We start from the raw sequence: 20255 nt of genomic DNA on the forward strand, positions 1-20255 counted from the left end.
TCAGGAGGCGCTACTTCACTGTCAGGGCAGCTAGGATCTGGAACCAACTTCCAAGAGAAGTGGTGCTGGCTCCTACCCTGGGGGTCTTTAGAGGCTAGATGAACACCTTGCTGGGATCATTTGACCTCAGTCCTTTTTTGTGCCATGGCAGGGGGTTGGACTTGATGATCTGCTCATGTCTCTTCTGACCCTAGAAACTATGAAACTATGAAATAGTAATTGTGGTTGTACCTATATCTTTATTCTGTTCTTTGTTTTTATTATCATTTTGCCTATCCTCTCCTCTTCCTAATGAATAAGTTACTTTCAGTTTTACATATATCGGGTCACATAAAACATAGTTCCTTTTACTTCTGGTTTAAAATCTTCCTTATATTCAAATATCTAAGTACTTAAAATCAGTACTGTGTGTTCACGTTAAACTCTTGTATCAGTAAACAATTTAGAATTTTTACAAAGCTCACAATACATATTTAGTTACATACTAACAACAGTATTTGCTATAGTCTATATTGCTCTGGTATATTATTCATAGCTTTCTTCGAAGAGGCCCTTTATTTCTTCCACCTTTTAAAAACAATTTGTATGGAGCCATAAAGAAAGGTTGTACAGTTGCTGAGGACTGAGTAACCATCCTTTAACCTCTTACTGTTTTCAACAACAGCATCAACTTCAGAATCCCAGGCTGCAGGGAACATGCTATAAGTGAGCAGACTTCTTCTGTGATAAGGCACAACACTTGCAAGGAACTGTTGCACAAACATTTTTGGGCACATGAAGCAAGACAAGGGGCAAGGAAGTTTTCACTTGCAACTTGTGGGACCAAAAATATTTTTATGGAAGCAAAAGGATGATGTTTGTTTGCACCTGCTGTGCTGTAGACCAAGGGTCAGCAACGTTTTTGGGCAGAGTGCCAAAAGCACTTGCAACCTTGACTTGTAAGATGCTGACATGCCATGGGCATATGGCAGGAGAGCTACAAGGGGTCCAATGCTTCTTGTGGCAGGGTATCCCTGGTCCATACCCACCATCCACCCTGATGCTTGTGTGCCAAGGGTTGCCTGTCCCTGCTGTAGATCCTGCTACTTCTCTGGATTTTCACAGGGCAAGCCCTGGATCTTTTTATGAGCACATGCTTGAGCCAAGCAGTATTAGTATAAATCTTTTAGACCTCTCATGAGAGGCTTTCTATTATTCACCAAAATCACTTTTAATCCTGAAGACTCATTTGGAAGACTCATTTGGAATCCAGGGTAACTTTAATTTCACTGTTTAGAATATAGGCTATTGATCTTTTATGATCAAGAATTTTTTTTGCAAGGCAGCATAGCATCTTTTTGTTATCCAGGTAATGTTATTCCCAGAAATGGAAATGATATTTTTCTTTGCACAGATATTTACAATCTATTTTCATGCTCTGTCCTTTATCTAGTCTAAATTGAAACTTGAAATTTCTCAGCTCTTCTTTTACCATTAGTCTACACTGCTCAGCTTAGTATGCCATGCACCACTTGACAACTTTAATGCCTCCAGTTAGTCTACAGTGAAAAGATTCTTCAGTCGGCCAGTTTGTATCTAAAAATACCTGGTTATATCTTACTTATATATTAATTTTCCTTGCCTGTATAAGCATGATACACCTAACTCAGATCCAGTCCACTGATTCTGTCTTGAACTGCATCAAGATTGAATTTTTGACTCATACTCAAGGCCCATCATATTGCTCCTATTTCTTGTCACTTACCACTTACCACTTTAACCCCATGATGCCTGTTTCAGCAGTCTCATTCTATTGCTTTCACTTGTGTCTTCATCTTGGTGCTTTCCCTCAGGCCTTTCTTACCAATGGATTCCATCTGCAATTAATTTCTTAGGCTCTTTGCTTTTCCTCCCTCTCCCTCCTCAAAGCCACAAACTGCTGTCATGCCAACAAGGTTTCAACCATTTAATGGTGATGGTTAGTGAAGCAGCCACCTACAAATCACCCCAAAAGATCTGAATTTTAAATTATTTGGGAATATAACATAGCTGGCCAATTCATTCCTATAATCACATTACTTCTGCCCTTTTCCTAATGCCTCAGTTCCACTTATTGTTTTCCCCACTCACTCCATATATCTTGTCTGGAAATAGGGTCAGGCATTCTGAAACAAACTATGTGTAGCCTTAGGTCTGCATATGAAGGCTTGCTATAATAGGGCTCCCTTGGTATTATTGCTATTGTTGTATAAATAGCAACAATAATAATCCTTTGGATTTATACAAAGGGATACAGGACACCAATGCCTGCTGGCACTTTATAACTCTGGGAGGTGTGCTATTACATGTTTTTCTTGTGAAAATATTCAGTGGTAGAGATGTCTGCCAGCATTTCCTTTATACTCAATTTGATGGATCTATGCATGCTACATCTATTTGTACTGGAGGCATTTACAAGGTCTCTGGGTGCTAGTTATTATTGAGAAGCTTTATTCACTTCCCTGGTGACTAAAGGAAAAAAAATCCCACATGCTGCAGGGATGCAAAACCTCAACACCTCTCTACTTAGTTTCAGTTCTGAAACTTGTCTGTCATAGTACTCCTTCCAATATGCAAACTACTTCATGGGTCCAACCCTATATGACTATTTGAAGTTAATACAAAGCCAGTAAGTGTTCACAACCCTGTCAAAAAGGCCTTGAGACTCCATTTGGGCTTATGATCCCCCAGTTAAAGAAATGCCAGCTTGCAATATTTGTCTTATGAACTGTGATTTGGTAGTTTGGAAAGGGTGACATACAGAAGACAGACACATGAAAAGTTTGAGAACATCTGGGGGCTGGTTTTTATTTTAGACCAAGAGTGAGATTTACATCACTCTGTCAGTAGAAAGGGGAGTCAATATGGATAAAAATCAGATGCCTAATTTTTATTCCTCGACAAGTCTGATCAATGATACAGGGCCCAACACTGTACATTTCTGTTTTATTACCATTTCATGAGTTTTTTGGATTCCAAACACTCTGGTGATCATACCTCCATGCACTTCTTTCCTTCTTCTTTATATTAGGGGTGAGTGAAGCGGGCCCTTTTTGATTTGGATTTGGCCTGAATCAGGAACAGCGATTCAGTTAGTTGATTCGGATAATTGTCCTTGATTCAATTTGGCTGAATCTGAAGATTTGATGCTGATTCAATTTGCTTGTAAATGCTACAATTGTGGGACACATGAAGTGTCCCACAGGAGTGTAGGGGAGCCTTCTACATGCTCAGTGGTGAACCTGCAAGTGGACGGGAAGTACCCTGGCTTGGTGCTCGGCCATGGGGGGACCCTCGGTGTCCCCCCCCCCCCCGACCCACAAGGCACCAGTCACTATGCCAGAAGGGTCAGGGGAGGGGCCCCCTCATGCTCCCTGGCAGATCCAGAAGTGGACCAGAAGTGCTTCTGGTCTACTTCTGGGTCTGCTGCTGAGCACACTAGGGACCCTCCCTCACTCTTGTGTGACACTCCATGTGCCCCAGCATTGCAGCACTTACAAGCTGCCCACTACCTAGAGGGATGTAGAAAAAACAGTTAAAGCGGTGTTTATGTCCAAATCTTATAATCTTTCCAAATCTCTCCAAATCGATTCAGAGGGTTCTGAGTCGATTCAGAGATTAAGGGGTCCACTGATTCAATTCAGATTTGGAGGGTCAGTCACTGAATCAGACAGAATCTCTGCCGAGTATCTTTGTTATGAGTGCCTCATCTAGGATGAAAGCATCTCTTAAATTCAGTCTTGTTCATTTTACATTCTGAGCCTTCATTTCTGGGAAGAATTCTTGCAGATTTCAGGTTGTGTACCTTTTATGCTTGTCAGAAAAAAGTGTGTCCATTGAGCTCAGTCTATCCAATTAGATAGCACTAGGTATTCTTTGAGTTGTTGACCTTGTTTCAAAAATTGTAAACCCTAATCAGTTATGTATTCACATGGATATTTCTTTATCACAGTTTCTTCTATTCATAAAAAAATTATACTCGATTTGCAAAAATTATTAGATATGGTGACAGTAAGCTCTCCTCATTTCTAGAGCATATTATAAAACGCAGAGGATTATTATCTCGTAGTTAGAGGATAAGTGTTACAAGTTCTTTGGTCAACTTTATTTCTATGCCAATTCTGAAAGGAAGAAACAAATGAAATTCAGATTATCTTGTTCTCTTCTGAATGCAAATACAGGACCATGTCTTTGTCTATTGTAAATCAGTGTAGCTCCTGCACTACAGTGAAATTATATTGATTTCCATCAGTTAAGCATTTGGCCCATAGTTATGAGAATCTTTGTCTTATTACCTCATTTTAAAATATTGAAAAGACATTTTAAATGGGTGCTACTTGACTCTGGATTAAATAATGCTTATTTAATTCAGTGAAATAAATGTGGAAGATGGGGACATCATCCTTCAGCCCACTCAAACATTATATACTTGAGACTGCGGAAAAACCTTCAATTTTATTACCAACTTTCACTGAAAACTGATATGAGTTAGGATCCTAACGATCATATGTTTACCTAAAAACCTCCCCTTTTGCCATTATGTGTATTGAATGCATAGGTGTATGTGTGTGTGCATATCTGTTAAACTGGTTTATGGAAGCATACTTAAAATCATAAAGGCATAAAGGTAAAATAAAGGCAATTTAAGGTCCTACCAGGAATATTATTTCAGCAGAGTAAATTACAGTAAAACTGCCTAAGATTAAGGTTTGCAGTCACTCAACACAGTTATGACAGAGGCCTCTGGCAGATATGCAAGTAAAGGTGCCATAGGGTCTGGTGTGTGATCCTCACAACTGCATTTCCTGCGGTGCCACACATGGATGGCAGGAGGTATGATTGTGGGATTGAGCATCAGATCCCATTACACCTTACTGCTGGTACAGGATCACGACTCTGGGCTCCTCCTGAACTGGCAAGTAGCAAGCTTCCATGGCTGGGATCCCTATCAGCTGATCTGGACTCCCGGCTGCAAGGGCACACCATACACCCCTATGGCTGGAAGCACCATCAGCATAACTCCCAGTGTTATCTGCTGGGAGCCCCATCAGCAGATAGCTCCCAGCTGCAGGGGTGCATGGTGCATCCCCATGGCTGGGAGCTTTGCTCATGGATCCCCAGCCTGGCCACATGTTTAATTAATGGCATGATAGGAACCAGCCACAAAGTTATTACATATTTTTGTGAGGCTTATGTCTTGTTTTATAATTGCACTGGTATGTGGCCAGGTCACAACTTAAGATGTGATTAACTGTTTATCGCAGTTTAAGTGTAACATGTACCAGCGGCTAGAGTAATTTACCTCAGATTTTACTCCATAATAAGTTTCTCTAAAGTAAATGAGTACAATTATAGCACCTGGCTACTAAAGTGGTAAGGGAACACATATGTATTGAGCAGATAGCTATCCCAGGAAGAAACTGGCTAGTGGACACACAACTGGTACATCAGTATACTTAACACCAGTGTATAGTCACTCTTTACTTTCTGAGCAATAACTTTGTCTTGGAGTGGAGTTACATATACTGGTATAAGGTTGTGCATTGGGTGTCTGCTCTGGTTGGAATAAAGTCCATTCACTCTATAGTGAATGTGTTGTGGATCCACCCACACTATGTTTCCTGATTACAAGCAAGCTCAGGAAAAAAACCCCCAAGGTCCAGGTTCCATATTCTAAAGGCCAAGCTGAAGAATTTTATGCTGAAGCCCATGATGAGTTTACCTGAGGCAAGCTCCTCTCTCATATGTATGCATGACACTTTCAGGTAGCTTTGGTGTTGAATGACAAAGTTGAGAAGCAAGTTTTATTAGTATAGCAGTGAAATCTCTGAAGCTGCTGAAGTCTTTCCTATGCACACCACTGACAATTTTTTCTTAAAATCACCAATTGTAGATACACACCCAAGTCAGTACATTTGGGCTTTTTGCAGCAGAGAGTTTCAAAACCCTCTCCGCACAAGCAATAAACATCTCCAAGGTTTTAGAAACATCAGAAAAGAAATAGGTGTTTTGGCCAGGCTAGAAAGCATATTACAGAAATATTCTGCTAATATTTAACTCTTGAGACCATCACATTCAGGAAGACACATTGTTGGAAATTCCATCTTTTCTAGAAAATAATGCCACCAAGATCATCCCACTGGAATGGAGAGAACAAGGGTTTTTAATTTAGGTACTTCCCCAACAGACTGAAGCCTAACATTTGATCTAGACAAAATCCAAAACTGCATTTCCAGATGCACACTATCATGCTTCTATTGCTATAGGCTATGGATATTGCAAACAGTTGTAGTAGGATTATACACAGCAATCACATGATTTATCTCAGATTTATAATATAGGAATAGCACTACAAATCTCTTTATTTTTAGTTGGGGCTGTTGCAACATATGTTCACAAAGCAATTATCCCATAAGCATACAGCTGGAGAATTGGCTGATCATGGGCAACATTCGGTGAGGAATCCAAGAATCAGTTATGCCAGCAGTGGTCTCAGACAAACTATTCAAAGCCTCAGATTTTCTCAAAAGACTGGGGTCCTGGTAGCTGCTCCTTCATCCTAAGCATTTTTTTAACTGAACTCTAGTTAGGCTATAGGGAATTCTACATTTAGCAGGAAATGCTGTGGTCAGTAAATGCCTGGCAGAATAATACAGATGCCTAAAACATAGTTCTTAAGAAATTTAAGAACCTCAAATTTTCTATATCTCAAATCCTACTGAGAAACACCTATCAAGAAAGATATTGGTAACCTGGAGGAAGTTCAGAAAAGAAAAATGAAATGTATCAGGAAGCTGGAGGGACTGATTTATGAAGAAAAGGAATGAAAGTGATAATCTACAGATATTTAAAAGTTGTTAACACTAGAGAAAGAAGATTGGCTAAACTGTATTCTGAGATCTGCTGCAATTCCATAACAAAACCTTTATTTCAGTCATTTGTAACTTCTCAAAATTACCAGCTCCGAGAAAGGTTTTTATACCATTTTTATATACAGATACTTTGCATTTATCCATTTACAAACCCAATGCGTGTCCCAGAATCTTTTTGCACCAGTTTTCTGTAGAGCTCCACAGTTTCTGCTTTTATAGTCCTGGGTATTTCCTGCATTTGAAGAGGAATTATACAAATATGCCTTAACAGAGGATTAGAGAAATGGAGTGGAACCAGATTCTCATTTTCTTCCATTTCTTGGCAACTGCTGGCTTAGAGCTTCAGAACTGCAAGTGCATCTACCCTATCATGATATATTTAAAAATGAAAGAGTTAAGAACTAGGGATAAGGGAAATGTACAATGACTTTCCTTAATCCAGTCAGTTGGTCATAATAGAAAAAAAATCCTGCAACTATTCACAGACTAATACAATCAAATCATAGACATGCCAAGATTATGGCTAAAATGTCCACTTATACTGCTGATATTTTCACTGGATGATTAGGAAAAACAAAGATTAGGAAATAAAATTTCCTACTTACATAAGGAAACAAAAACCTTCAACTGAAATATTTCTTCAGTACATCTTTACAGTTATGTGGACTTCAATGACTAAATTAAGATACATCTTAAGTATGTTATAAATGTACAATCAAAGGCTAAATTAAATAAAAATATTATGTTGCTATTTTGAAACATCAGCTCACAACAGCGTTGATCGAAGTTTGCATCACGACAGAAAGTCACTTAATACGATAAACAACAACAAATTCTTTGGTGTGTTTCTCTCATTAAATGGATTTTTTTCCGTTTAGCAACTTATGAAGCTTGGCAAAGTTAGCAGCAGCCTCATTATGTGCAATCATGTCATTTGTTTCATCATGCAGAAGTTACAAGCACATTTGCAAGTTTTTCACTGCTATTTGAAAATATTGCTGTTTCATTTTTGCCTTGCTGAATTTTAGTTGCACACTTCAGACTATAACACAGTAAAAGAGATGATGACCTATTTAATCTAATTTACTCTTAGCCACCAGAAATTCCATTGCCTTCATTCCTGGCAATAGGCATCTTGATTTCAGAGGATTCGTTAAAAAAATAAACTCTTCATAAAGATCACTACAGAAATCAAAACTGAATTGGCAAAGTAGAAATACAGGAAATAATTTTTCAAAGGAAGATCCAAACCTTTTCCATTTTCTTTTTGTGATAAAGAATTCCAAAGTTTGCTACATATTCAGTCAATACTCTTGTATTATCTCATGGGATCACAGAATAAAGCTCTCTTCCTGAATTATTATTAGGAGTGACTGTATTACAGACAGACTTTGTGTTTTTTTACTACTATACCATCCCCCAAAATGCCTTATCATCATTCTGTTTAATACATTACACTAGTCCATCACTGATTTGACTTGTGAATTTTCCATGCTGAATGTGAACAGGAAGCAGCAACATGCTAGAATAGGGAAATTTTCATTAAACAGGCCTATTTCAGCATTGGCTTTATCTCATGAATGATAATAATGCTGTCTCTTGTTGTTGAAGTGTGCTGTTTTATTTTCCCATTTCAGTAGCAAACAGAAAACATTTTGAGCTGCCTGGAAAAGGAAAACCTGACAGGTGTGCATGAACAATAAACATCAGCAATGGGAGATTAAGTTTGAAGGAAATCTTTTGCTCACATTACAATTTAAAAGTTTACACAATTAGACTCACTTTTCCCTGTATGTAATCTCAAACATATTACTTGCAATGAACAGCTTAATTCTAAACCATACCTTCATGGCTGTCTAGCACAACTTGGTACTGTTTGTGGTGAAGTTACTACCACCACATCCTATGCCTGTCTTCTCCTTTCATGGGAGAACTTCATGTGCTGTATTGAGTTAGGGGTCCATAAATAGCTTAACTGGCAAAGTTAGAATTAGAATTTAGCCCTTGTGGGAAAAAAAACAAGCTTATATCTAGAATATTCCCTTTGAAAAATAAAGGGGAAGGATAAGGTACAATGCAGTGGAATTTAACCCAGAACTGGGGCACATGCTCAGTTCTGGCACTAGTTGGCTAACACCACATTTGGAAGAAGGAGCCACACTTAAAGACAAAGGCACCCTGGATTTTGTGGTCTGGTATTTTAACTTTAGTTTAAAATGTGCCTATTGTTGGATTAGTTTTAAATTGTTAACTCCAGCAATTTTGATTTTTTTTCCAGTGGCCTTAAACTTCCAGACACCTGGACAGCAAATGGATTTGCAAAATGGAAAATTTGTGGACAATGGTGGCTGTGGCTATCTTCTAAAACCAGAATTCCTGAGAGACCGTTATTCAAAATTTAATCCACACAGTGTGATAGGGAACCAGAATCCAACTATGCTTTCAATTAAGGTACGCACGGTTTATTGACAATTTCACTTATAATTTATAAAAATACATTGATTCATTTAATTAGCTCGCAAGTATTTATTATTACAACCTATTCATGTTTGAAAAAGTTGTGATATGCTAAACCTGTCAAGCATCCTAGAACGAATATAGTTCCTTGATACCTTACTATCAGTGTCTGTTATTTACTGTGGTACAATTTCCAAGTTTTATTTTAATCTTTGTACATAAAAGCACATCTTTTACTTGAAAATGTTAACAATTGCAGGAAAGAGCAAATAATTTGCACAAAATTTTATCTAAAATATAAATAAGGCTACTATGGTTGTATGAAACTATGCTTATTCAATTATGTTATTATATAATAAAGATATTAAGGATTTGGAATAGATTTCAAAAGGCAATTTGGATGGGTACTGTTTCTTTTATAAACCTCATAGTTGTCACTTCTTTCCATGTAGGCTCTTCCCCAGCTGCTCTTTTCCCCACAGACTGTCTTCTCTCATTATTTTGCATTTTGTTTTGATTACTGGATATAGGTGGGGAGGAAGATTGCATCCCCTTTCAAAATTTTAGCAGAGGCTGTCAGTAGAATGTAAATGCTAACAGTTGAAAAATAAAGCCTCATAATCTTTTATTATATTTCAAACAATAAAAATATCCTGCAGTCAGTTCAAAAGGGAGACTACTAGCTGCAGTAGTAATGCATGGTCAGCCTCCTTTGTCACCATTCCCAAATCCAGAGGGTCTATGCCAGGTAGCTCTCCTGAACTCACAGTATTGAATGGGAGTAGCAACTTGGCATCACATAAAGAACCAGGGTCAGAAGCAGATTATTAAATTTTCATAAGATACATAAAACAAGGCCAGATGGTGGTCATAAACTTCAGGGTGAGATGAAGGTGGAGCTGTTCAAGATGTCTGAAGTAATCTAAAGGATATGCACCACTATCAGCCATTGCATAGACAATGTTAGTGTAGACCCTCCCTTCACCTGTAATATATAAACATTCTGAAGGGGAAAAAGGCCTAGTGAATTAAACAGGAAAGATGCTAAATTTTAGTTACATAATAAAATTATAATGGTCTCTGTTATAGCTAATAAAAGAATGAGTAGGACAAACATATGAGATTATACAAGCATGGTTGGAATAGGATTGAGCTGTTAGAGTTTTCAGATTTCACTTACATTTTGGGTGCATCTACACGTCGCCATACAGCATTGCCTTTTGGAAGTACTAAAACATGGCACGATACAGGTGGTTACTGCATTGTGTGTGCAGCACATGGTTAGATTTCACTGCTCTGTCACTGTAGCAGCACGCTGTACCCAGGGAGTGCACCACTATGGCAGCAAAGCTAGTGATCATATCTAGACACACGATTGTTATGTCATTGCAGAGTGCCGTATGGCAACATAGTGCACTGCTACCTTGCCATAGCGTGATGTATAGATGCACCTGTTGACAAGTTTTCCTTAGTAAACCTTTAGGATATTATATATATTATGATAGTGTTACATAGGCTAAAAATATAAAGAAAATGGATGGCAATACTTTTATCTTTTGATGCATGCAAATATAACAGATGAACATTTAAAAAATATTTATCAATTTTAAATCTTTTGATTTTCTTCTTCTGGGCACCAATTTCATTTTTTAAAAACCTTTAGAAATCTGAAATCATCTTAAAAAATAATTTATCCTTTGAACCATTATAGAAGTTTTGAATTATTTACTAGTTAGAAAACTAGTTTCACAGTGAAAAATGTTATTTCTGAACCTACTGTACACCACTTACAGAAAAGCCACGTAATTAGCATATCATTGGTTTCATTTCTGTCAAACAAAAACATTGCAGAAATAAAATTAATTAAATAGCAATTGTACAGTAATTACACAATATATGCACCTTGTGCAGATCATACCACCCTAGCAGTGAGCACATCAAATACATGATATTCATGACTTAAAGATTTTAAGCACTTATGCATGTACATCAATTATATTATTTGTTACTGATGTAGAATTATTGACATAATGAGGTTCAGAGGAACTCTTACCTTATGGTCCAAAGGCTAGACAAAGGATTGGTGAAGAAAAGGGATGTTTGAGTGTAAAGTCAGCAAAAAGTACATGCTTAGAGTATGACAGTGTTGAAAACTGGATAGGAAGTGTAGTAGAGAACCCAAGGTAGCAAGAACAACTCAATAATTCATGCATTGGAGGCCTCAAAAAGTGTTAGTAATAAGAAAGGACCAGGCCATTGATAGGAGATGTTAGGGAAAATCAGAGGCAAGCATCAAAGACACAGCAGTTCATGATAAAGAAGAGACTGACTGAATTAACAGGTTGGGGAATAGTGGATTGCAATTTACTGTTAGAAGCCAGAAATTATGACAAAATATATAAGGGGCAAGAAGTACTAGGTTTAATACGCATCACTTTTTTAGCCCACTGTGTTCAGAAACTAAATGAGAGACCAAGTTAGAAGACATTTTATTAGATGTAAATTTGAAGGTTTTATAGAAGTGATAAGAGGGAAAGAAAGGTGTGTCACATTAAGAGCGGAGTATGGCAGATCTCATGGGTATAAAAGCTGGAGAAGAAAATCAGAAAGTCATACTTTATAGAGCAGATGATGCCATTGCAAGATGTGGCACAGGGGTGTAGTGATGAAGGAGGATCAGTAAGCATACTGTGAAGAGTGAAAATATCAAAATGGAGAGTAAAGACAGAACACTGTTAGATATAAAATTGCCAGCAAGATAGCTTGGGTAAAAGTGAAAGGCACAGAAAATGAATGAGAGTCAGTATTAACAGTGTGAGGATACTGTGTGAAGCCTGCAAGGGAGGATGCAGAGCTAGAACATGTCATGCTGAGGACTAATCAGGAGTATTGCTGGTGGAGTGGAGCATAAGTGGTGGCAGCTGAATTACTTGCTTCTGAAAGGTTTGTGGTCACAACCCTGCTTGAAAGATAATGCTTAATGTTGTGCTTAAGCTGACATGGGGTTCAGCGTTCCATGGCTGATAGTTTTATGGCAGGAGTGGTTTGATAAGAACCACGTTTTTCAGTTATAACATTTGGTACCAAGATCTGTGATTTAAGTGCCTAATTGGTCAAATTGGCTTGAAAAAGTTGGCCTGGTATATTCTGGACATGAATTCCTGACAAATAGAGCACTGCAAGGATTATGAACCTTCCCAAAGCAGCACACATAGAAAGACAGCAGAGAAAGCAGTGAATTTCTTAAATCCTTTTTTAGGCTTGGTGCCAGATCTTGAGGCACTCTGAGGCAAAACTTCTTTAAATAACTAGACAAGTTACTAAACTAATGAATGAGAGAGGCCTCAGGGTGTCTATATGAGACAAACACTGAGAAAAGCTAACACTCTGCTTTGGAGGAAGAAGACCTAACATAGTTCTTTTTTACCAGCTGACATTGAATTCTGATGCTACTAAAGGATGTTTGTACAACTTCAAGAACCACAGATTTGCTAAGGGTTCCTATGAACAGGATGCCAGGAGGTGACAAAACCCTATGAGGAAATTCACAAAGGAGGACTTTGATTTCTCACAAAGAAGTACTTTGATTTCTCTGTTAAACAAAGTAGCAACTTCATATAGCTAGAGCCTGAATAAAACTGGCTTAAAACTCACATTAAGAAAAGGTGGATTTTTAAAAACAATTATTTTGTCAAAGATTAAACTAGTAACATTTGAAAATCAAATTAGCCAGCGATTGAATTAAGGACAGAGTACTGAAACCTTGGTGACACTGTAGTTTTTTAGACAGATACACTGCGTGGGACAATTTTTGGATATATAGCTTGCTGAAATTCTGTTTAAATTATTATAATAGATTATATTTTCAAGCCTAAATGAAGTCCTATGTATCATTTTTATTTATGCAGCTTATTAGTGGTTATCAGTTACCACCTAGTAACCTCTCCAGGAGTAATAAAGCTGATCCTATAGTCCAGATAGAAATTCATGGTGTTCCAGAAGATCAAGTGAAACAACAAACTTGTGTTGTAAGAAACAATGGTAAGCATAAAAATTGAGACTGGTTTCAATAACAGTGCATATAAAATAGCATAATATCTTAAGTAATTTCTATGTCCATATAAAAAATGTTGTGCTGTAATTACTAATTGAAAAAGTGGGTACAGGGTAAAAAGACTGGCTTATTGATCAACAAAAATAGTGGCAAAACAAGCATACCAATTTATGACCTAACAAGAGGAATATGAGGAAGATTTAACTAAATCTGAAAAAATTAAGGGTAGAATTTTTCAATTTTTAAAAACTTTTTGAAACCAAATGCAGTGCTTATGTAAATGGTGATGGCTTATGGACCAAAGAGACAGAAGAATTGTTAAACATACAACAGGTACAGCATGGGCAGCTTCTCCTGTCCTACCTTACCTTTGTGCTTAAAACAGGCCTGTTGTGGAGGGGCCATCTCTACCGCTGAAAGTGTGTAGCTCCTCAGTGCAGAGTTAAACAGCACTGGTGTGGAGTTACATTTGGAAGCCACTGTGACAATGCCGATTCCAACCTATATCAGCTCCTTGTAAACAGTATTGATACTTGGGAGCTCAAGATAGACAGAATCAGCAAGCAAGAGCACCACAAAATTAAAGTCAGTTGCTGAAGACTTCTTCTGAAGGATATTGTGTGTCATTGTCTTGGTGCAGCAAAGTCAGCTGTCTTTTCACTTACTAAAGCACCTTAGTTAGAAGAGGCATCCCTTGTTACTATAATATAACATCTGGTCCTTAAAGAAGGTTGACATGTGATGGTGCGAAACATTTGGAGAAAGCTGGATTTCTATACTTTGGGGAAACAAAATGAACACCACACCATATACTCATCCTTATGTATTTCAAAGTTTCTGCACTGAAAATCAGTGAAGACAGCTACTGATGTTTGAGTGAGGCAAGTAGCTTTGAAGCTTTGTTGTTTTGTGAGGCTATCAGAATAAAAAGCTTAAGGCAAGATTTTAGTAATTTATGCCTTTGGTACGCTTGTACCTCAAGTAGTATTGGTGAAGCTGAAAAGGTTTGCAAGAGGCTAAGTATCTACATTGAATTGTGCCTCATTTTTTGCAGGTAAAGCAAAATGCTATTTCTTAAAGGCCATCACCCCTTCTGGCTCCAGAATAACACTTTGAAGTCATGGACCCCATGGCTGTTTTCTAGGAATCCAGTCAACCAATAACTGAGAAGATGAATTGCAGACGCCATTTTATCATGTTGAACACTTTGATCAGTACATTTCTCTCTCTCCTTTCCCACTATCTTATTTATGGCTCATATGGTTTACCAGTTGAGACAGCATCTGCCATTTCTGTTTCTTCCAGCACTCTTTATTTCCTTTCATATCAACTGGGAAGCTGTAGGGGAAAGATAAGAAGAGGGGAGGCTGAAATGAATCTTCCCATCTGTGGAAACAGATCAGGTCAGATTCAGGGAGATTCATCCTGGTTGTCTTGTGTGGAATTATCAGATGATATGAATCAGTGCAACAACACTGAATATGGATCTTTTTCTTGCCTGTCTCTACAGCAGCTGTGCTTATGTACAGGTGTTTTCTAAGGTGGAGGTTGAAACTAACAGACTACATGGAGAAGCAAGAATAAATCTGCAGGGTATCCAGGGCATAATAGAGCCAAATCTTTTTTTCCTCATTCCTTCTACCACTTTAATTTTCCAAAGTCTTTTCTTCTCCACAAGTGTGGATGATACCAAAGAAAAGGTTAAGTGAGTCATTCTTACTGCTCTGGCCCAATGGAATGTGGTATCTCAACCAGTTTAGAAACTTTGCAATCTAGTTCTCACACCTTTAGGTGCAGAAGGTAGAGGTCAATTGTTACCATTTACATTTTATCCTGGATCAGTTCTTGTACTTTGCTCAAGTTATTAACCTGTGAGCTTGCTGCTTTAAGTTTTTAATATGTTGTGAGTGGTCCTTCCTATTTGATCTTTCTTCTGTATTCCTCAGGGCTGCCAAAATATTGTTCATTTCATCTCTCATTTTAAGACAGGAACATTTTTTTTGCAGAATGGGTTTGCTAGCCTCACCCCTACTAGGTAACTAGCTTTTGTTTGGTCTCTTTTCTTTAATTTGTTCAGCATGGAGATCCATTCTAGCAGTATTATGTCCACTGGCATTGTTCATCTGATCACAAAGGTTCACAAGCTGCCCATCACAAACAGGTACCAAACACAATAGGGAACAACTCCTAGAAAGCTGGAACATTGACTTTCAAGAACCTCAAAATGAACAGCGCAATGTATTCTCAGACTAAATTATTGCAATGTACTCTGTGTTGAGTATTGATAACGAGCTACCTTTTGACAGCCATTGATTCTTTGGAGTGAGGCAATTAGCTTTGAAGCACTGTTTCAAAGGCAGTTGGAATGGTTCTTAAAAAGCTGAAGATTCTCTAGGAAAAGGAACTTTTGTAACAGAAGCAATCCATTCATTAAAACCTTAGGCAACTTAACTGAATAATATGTTAAGGAAGCATGGAATCTCCCAAATGATCAAGAAAGTCTCCCTTGCAGGAATATAGCAACCTTCTTTATAAAGTAGGGAAGATATGGGTGGTCTTTTCTCTTAGTGGATTACAATATAATGAATCTCAAAACAATAAAATAGAACTTTTAGCAAACCTTGATAATTATATGGCTTTACAGTATTTTATTTTACCATATTCTCTGAGTCAGGAAGTCACAATACCTTCTGATTCTCTTCAAGGAGAGAAAGCCAAATGGCTTAGTCTCCTGCTTGTGCTATTGGAATGAATAGCAAAGGTTTATAAAGAAAGAAGCTTACTCCAGTCACATTCCATCCCTACTCCATGTGTGCATCTACACGAGATGCTAATTGCACAGTAGCCTAATAATATTGTGAGGTAGTGCATCACAGCACACACAGTGCTAATATGCTACTGCCCAGCATTATTAGGCTACCGTGCAGTAGCATTACCAAAAAGGCATTCACTGTCATTGTTGTGCTTTAACCAGATGCACATTTTTTTAGTACTTGATTCTACAAGTACTAAATTAAGTGTGCAGTAATCACTGTGCATTAATGAACATGTGGACACCAGCGTTCTTTCTAAGCTGTGTGGTGTGAGTGGACATGCAGGTGCGCCTGCGCAGCAGCGCACACCATGCAGCTTAGAGGGAATGCTGGTGGACACACACCCCATGTTTAGCCAGGGGGATGTCTCTGTTGGCTGAAGAGTTCTTTTTTGCTGTTTTTATTTGTGACTCCACATAAAAAACCTTATCCTTCACTGTCCAGGTCACTCAGTTCTGTCACTGAGTTGAGTGAACAAGGATCTTGACAAAAGAGGAAATGCTTGAATCAGTCTGCACTGATAAAAAAAAATACAGATAAAATATTAATTACAAGGAATTAAATTACATGTTGACCCCCTTTGTATAGCAATGGTTTTCATTACATTGTCATCTCTCTTTTTTCAGCTTTGTGCCCTAGGTGGAATGAAACTTTTACTTTTACCATTCAAGTACCAGAGTTGGCATTAGTACGCTTCTGTGTGGAAGATCAGATATCTTTAGTTTCAAATGAGTTCCTAGGCCAATATACTTTACCACTGCTGAGCATGAACAAAGGTAATATTTCTTTTAAATGGCAAATAAAGCAGAATCTACACTGATAGTTAGGGCCCACCTTAAAATCATCTTAAAATCTATCATTGCTGACCAATCATAGAATCATAGAAGTAGGGTTGGAAGGGGCCTTGCAGATCTTCAAGTCCGACCCCCCGCCTGGCAGGAGAAAAGACTGGACTCAAATGATCCCAGCTAGGTAGGCATCAAGCCTCTTCTTAAAGACCCCCAGGGTAGGAGCCAGCACCACTTTGCTTGGAAGTTGGTTCCAGCTCCTAGCCGACCTGACTGTGAAGTAGTTCTTGCGGATGTCTAATCTAAACCTCCTCTCCAATAATTTGTGTCCATTATTCCTTGTTATGCCAGGGGGTGCTAGGGGAAACAGTGTCTCCCCCAAACCCTTCTGGTCCCCCCTAGTGAGTTTATAGACAGTCACCAGGTCCCTCCTCAGCCTTCTCTTGCGAAGGCTGAACAGATTTAGGTCCAATGACAGTGTACACTGTTAAACTCAATCCCCAGTGGTAGCGAACCAGAATATTTTGCTGAATTTCCAGATAGAGATCAACTCCTTTCCTTATAATCTAGCCTTCCCCTTCCTGTACTATGTTTGGAATTTACCTGGGCATACGAACCTTAGTACAGGAAATGAAGTGGAATTCTTGTTCATGTCTTCCAGTCCTGCTTCCCACTTTCTTCAACCAACAATCCCTAACTAGCGACAAGCCTAGAAAAAGAGACAAGTAGTCCACAGACTAGTTCTTAGAAGGGGTCTGCCAGGGAACTTGGGGTACAACATAGTGTCATGTTCACAAAATAAGCAGCAGAATGTAGATGGTTTTTGTAGGTTGTACAGTTGTCTTAGTTTAGATGGGAGAAGACGGTCTTACATAGTTCTGGCTAGTGGAGATGACCTCAGTGACATCTTAAATTTCATTGTATATATTCCCTCCATACAAGATGAAAAAACCCCCTATAAAAATGTAAGAGGCAAGGATTTCTGTGGGACATCTTTTACTGGACCAGTTGCATAGTTGAGTCAGACAAGCTTTTGAATACAATTCTTCAGATTGTTCTTCATTTTTCTTCTTCTGAAGAATGCATTATATTCAAAAGCTGGTGTATGTCTTATCTCATCCATGCAGTTGATCTAATAAAAGATATAACCCATAGAAATCCTTACTTCTTGCATATTTCCTAGATCATCACAGCTACATCACTTCAACACTACAAACATGTAAACTTTTACTTGTAACATGTTGTCCTTTGTATACTTATTATATACCATCTTAGTTTTACTCAGAATTATTTTTCTTATAATTCTGGTCTTTGTTATCTACAATCATTATACTGCATGTGAATGCCAACCAACAGGGTAGGAGATGAAGAAAATATTACTTATTGCTATTATATCAACTTCAGTATTCTTCCACTCACATTCTAAGCAGAATCTGCTCAGATGATATTATAGCTCCACATATTAGAAATCAAGAAAGCAAAAAGACCACCATAAAGGCACCAAACTGACCACTTCCTAATTGACCTGCAACTAAAGGGCAGGAGATTATTAAATGCTATAGCTAAGAACTCATACTAGCACTTTCTGTAATTTTTCAGAGTAGAAAAACATTGAAATAAACTAGGGGAAGTATGAAAGGATAATTATCGGTAATTTTTCCTCTTGTTGTACATCACTTCCATTTCTATTTGAGGGAAACAGAATATAGCATGCCAAAAAAAAGTGGTGGGGGAGGCTTATGCTTGCTGTTAACTGTATCTGATTTTCAAAGCTACTTTTGATGAAATAAACAGAATCAACTTACTTTGATGAACAAAGGTGTGTAGATTCATCTACCACACTTTGCCACCCTGCAGTATATTCTAATGCTTCAGTAATGCTTTTGGTTTCACTTCCTTTTCAAAATAAAATTGACAAGAGCTTTCAAGGCAGGTGCACAGATAGGCAGCAAACATAAAAACTGAGTTTCTGTTCTATTGAAGTGAATTTTTTTGGAAATCTTTTCCTAGAGAAAATTTCACATTTTTAAACTTTTTTGTTTGGGATGGGGGGAAAAATCAATTCTCCCTCCAAGTTCTATTTTCTAGCTACTTCTGTCCCAAAATTGAGAACCATTGTCATTGCAATATTCTTAATAAAAGCATCTCAGTGGTTCTCAGCTGTCTTTCTGGAAAATAAATTAAAAATAAACATGATAGAATTTTCAACCGTGCTGAAGTAGCTTAAATGCCCCCCTTAAAAGTAAGTGTCCAAGTCCTCTCTTTCATTAGCTGAATAGGGGGTCACTCCTTTCTGTCAAACCATAACAGGAAGATGCAGCGACAACAGTAATGGTGCCACCATTGCCCCCATCCTTCCTGAAGAAATGGAAACCCATATTGCCTTCCTCACAGCAGTGTTCCCCTACATCCCTCCTACTGAGACTGTTCTACTTCACATAAAATAATTAAACTGTCATTGGGTGAGACACAGGGAGAGAAAGTAGATATGACACCTTTACACACAGGTTAGGATGCTTAGTTGGGAGAGAGCCTAGTTTACAGTTCTAGCTCCTATGACTACTTAATGCATACATCTACACATGCATTAACTCCAGTCCAAATTTAATCTGGTGCAAACTACTTCAGAGTAAGGGGTTTTGGGCAGGTGTCTACACATGAGAGGATTAGGGAGAAGACTTGCACCCAGTTTCCTTCAGTCTTGCAATGGGCCCCTGACAACACCAGAAGGAGCTGCAGGCAGCACCGGGCCAGGAGAGAGCTGTCTCCTGGTCTCAAAGGGCTGCCTGCTGCTGGGGCAGGGAACAATTTATTTATATAATTGTAAATTATGCTTCATGATTATGGTAAATTCTACAAGCTCTGATACAAGAATCTCCATATTTGTGTCTACTATATTAATGGAATATTATTACATTTGCAGGTTATCGTCATGTTCCTCTGTATTCTAAACTCGGTGACAGACTTGACCCTGCATCACTTTTTGTGTACATTTGGTACTATTAAGCATTATCCTGAACCAGCATACCTCGTAATAAAGCAACTGGCATGTAGCTTGCAATCATCAATTTGCTAACTAAGTGGCTTGCTTGTCAGAGATGCTGGGCATCTGTAATTCTTACTTATGTCAGCAAGACTACTCGTGATAGTAGATTTCGTAGAGTCATAGACTTCATAGACATTAGGGCTGGAAGGGACCTTGGAAGATCATCGAATCCAGCCCCCTGTCCCAGGGGAAGGAAGTCAGCTGGGA

General features: G+C 38.2%; 1 protein-coding gene across 1 annotated transcript in view; it reads left to right on the plus strand.

The window, feature by feature from the left end:
* Positions 1 to 20021, plus strand: part of PLCZ1 (phospholipase C zeta 1) — an 87425-nt gene extending 67404 nt beyond the window's left edge. The window contains 4 exon segments of the mRNA XM_019544483.1: positions 9169 to 9341; positions 13256 to 13388; positions 16841 to 16990; positions 19926 to 20021. Coding sequence (XP_019400028.1) covers positions 9169 to 9341; positions 13256 to 13388; positions 16841 to 16990; positions 19926 to 20008 — 539 coding nt within the window. The 3' untranslated portion in view covers positions 20009 to 20021.
* Positions 20022 to 20255: the final 234 nt, after the last annotated feature.

This window comes from Crocodylus porosus, unplaced genomic scaffold, assembly GCF_001723895.1.
Source record: "Crocodylus porosus isolate Cpor-Errol unplaced genomic scaffold, CroPor_comp1, whole genome shotgun sequence".
Taxonomy (NCBI): Eukaryota; Metazoa; Chordata; order Crocodylia; family Crocodylidae; genus Crocodylus; species Crocodylus porosus.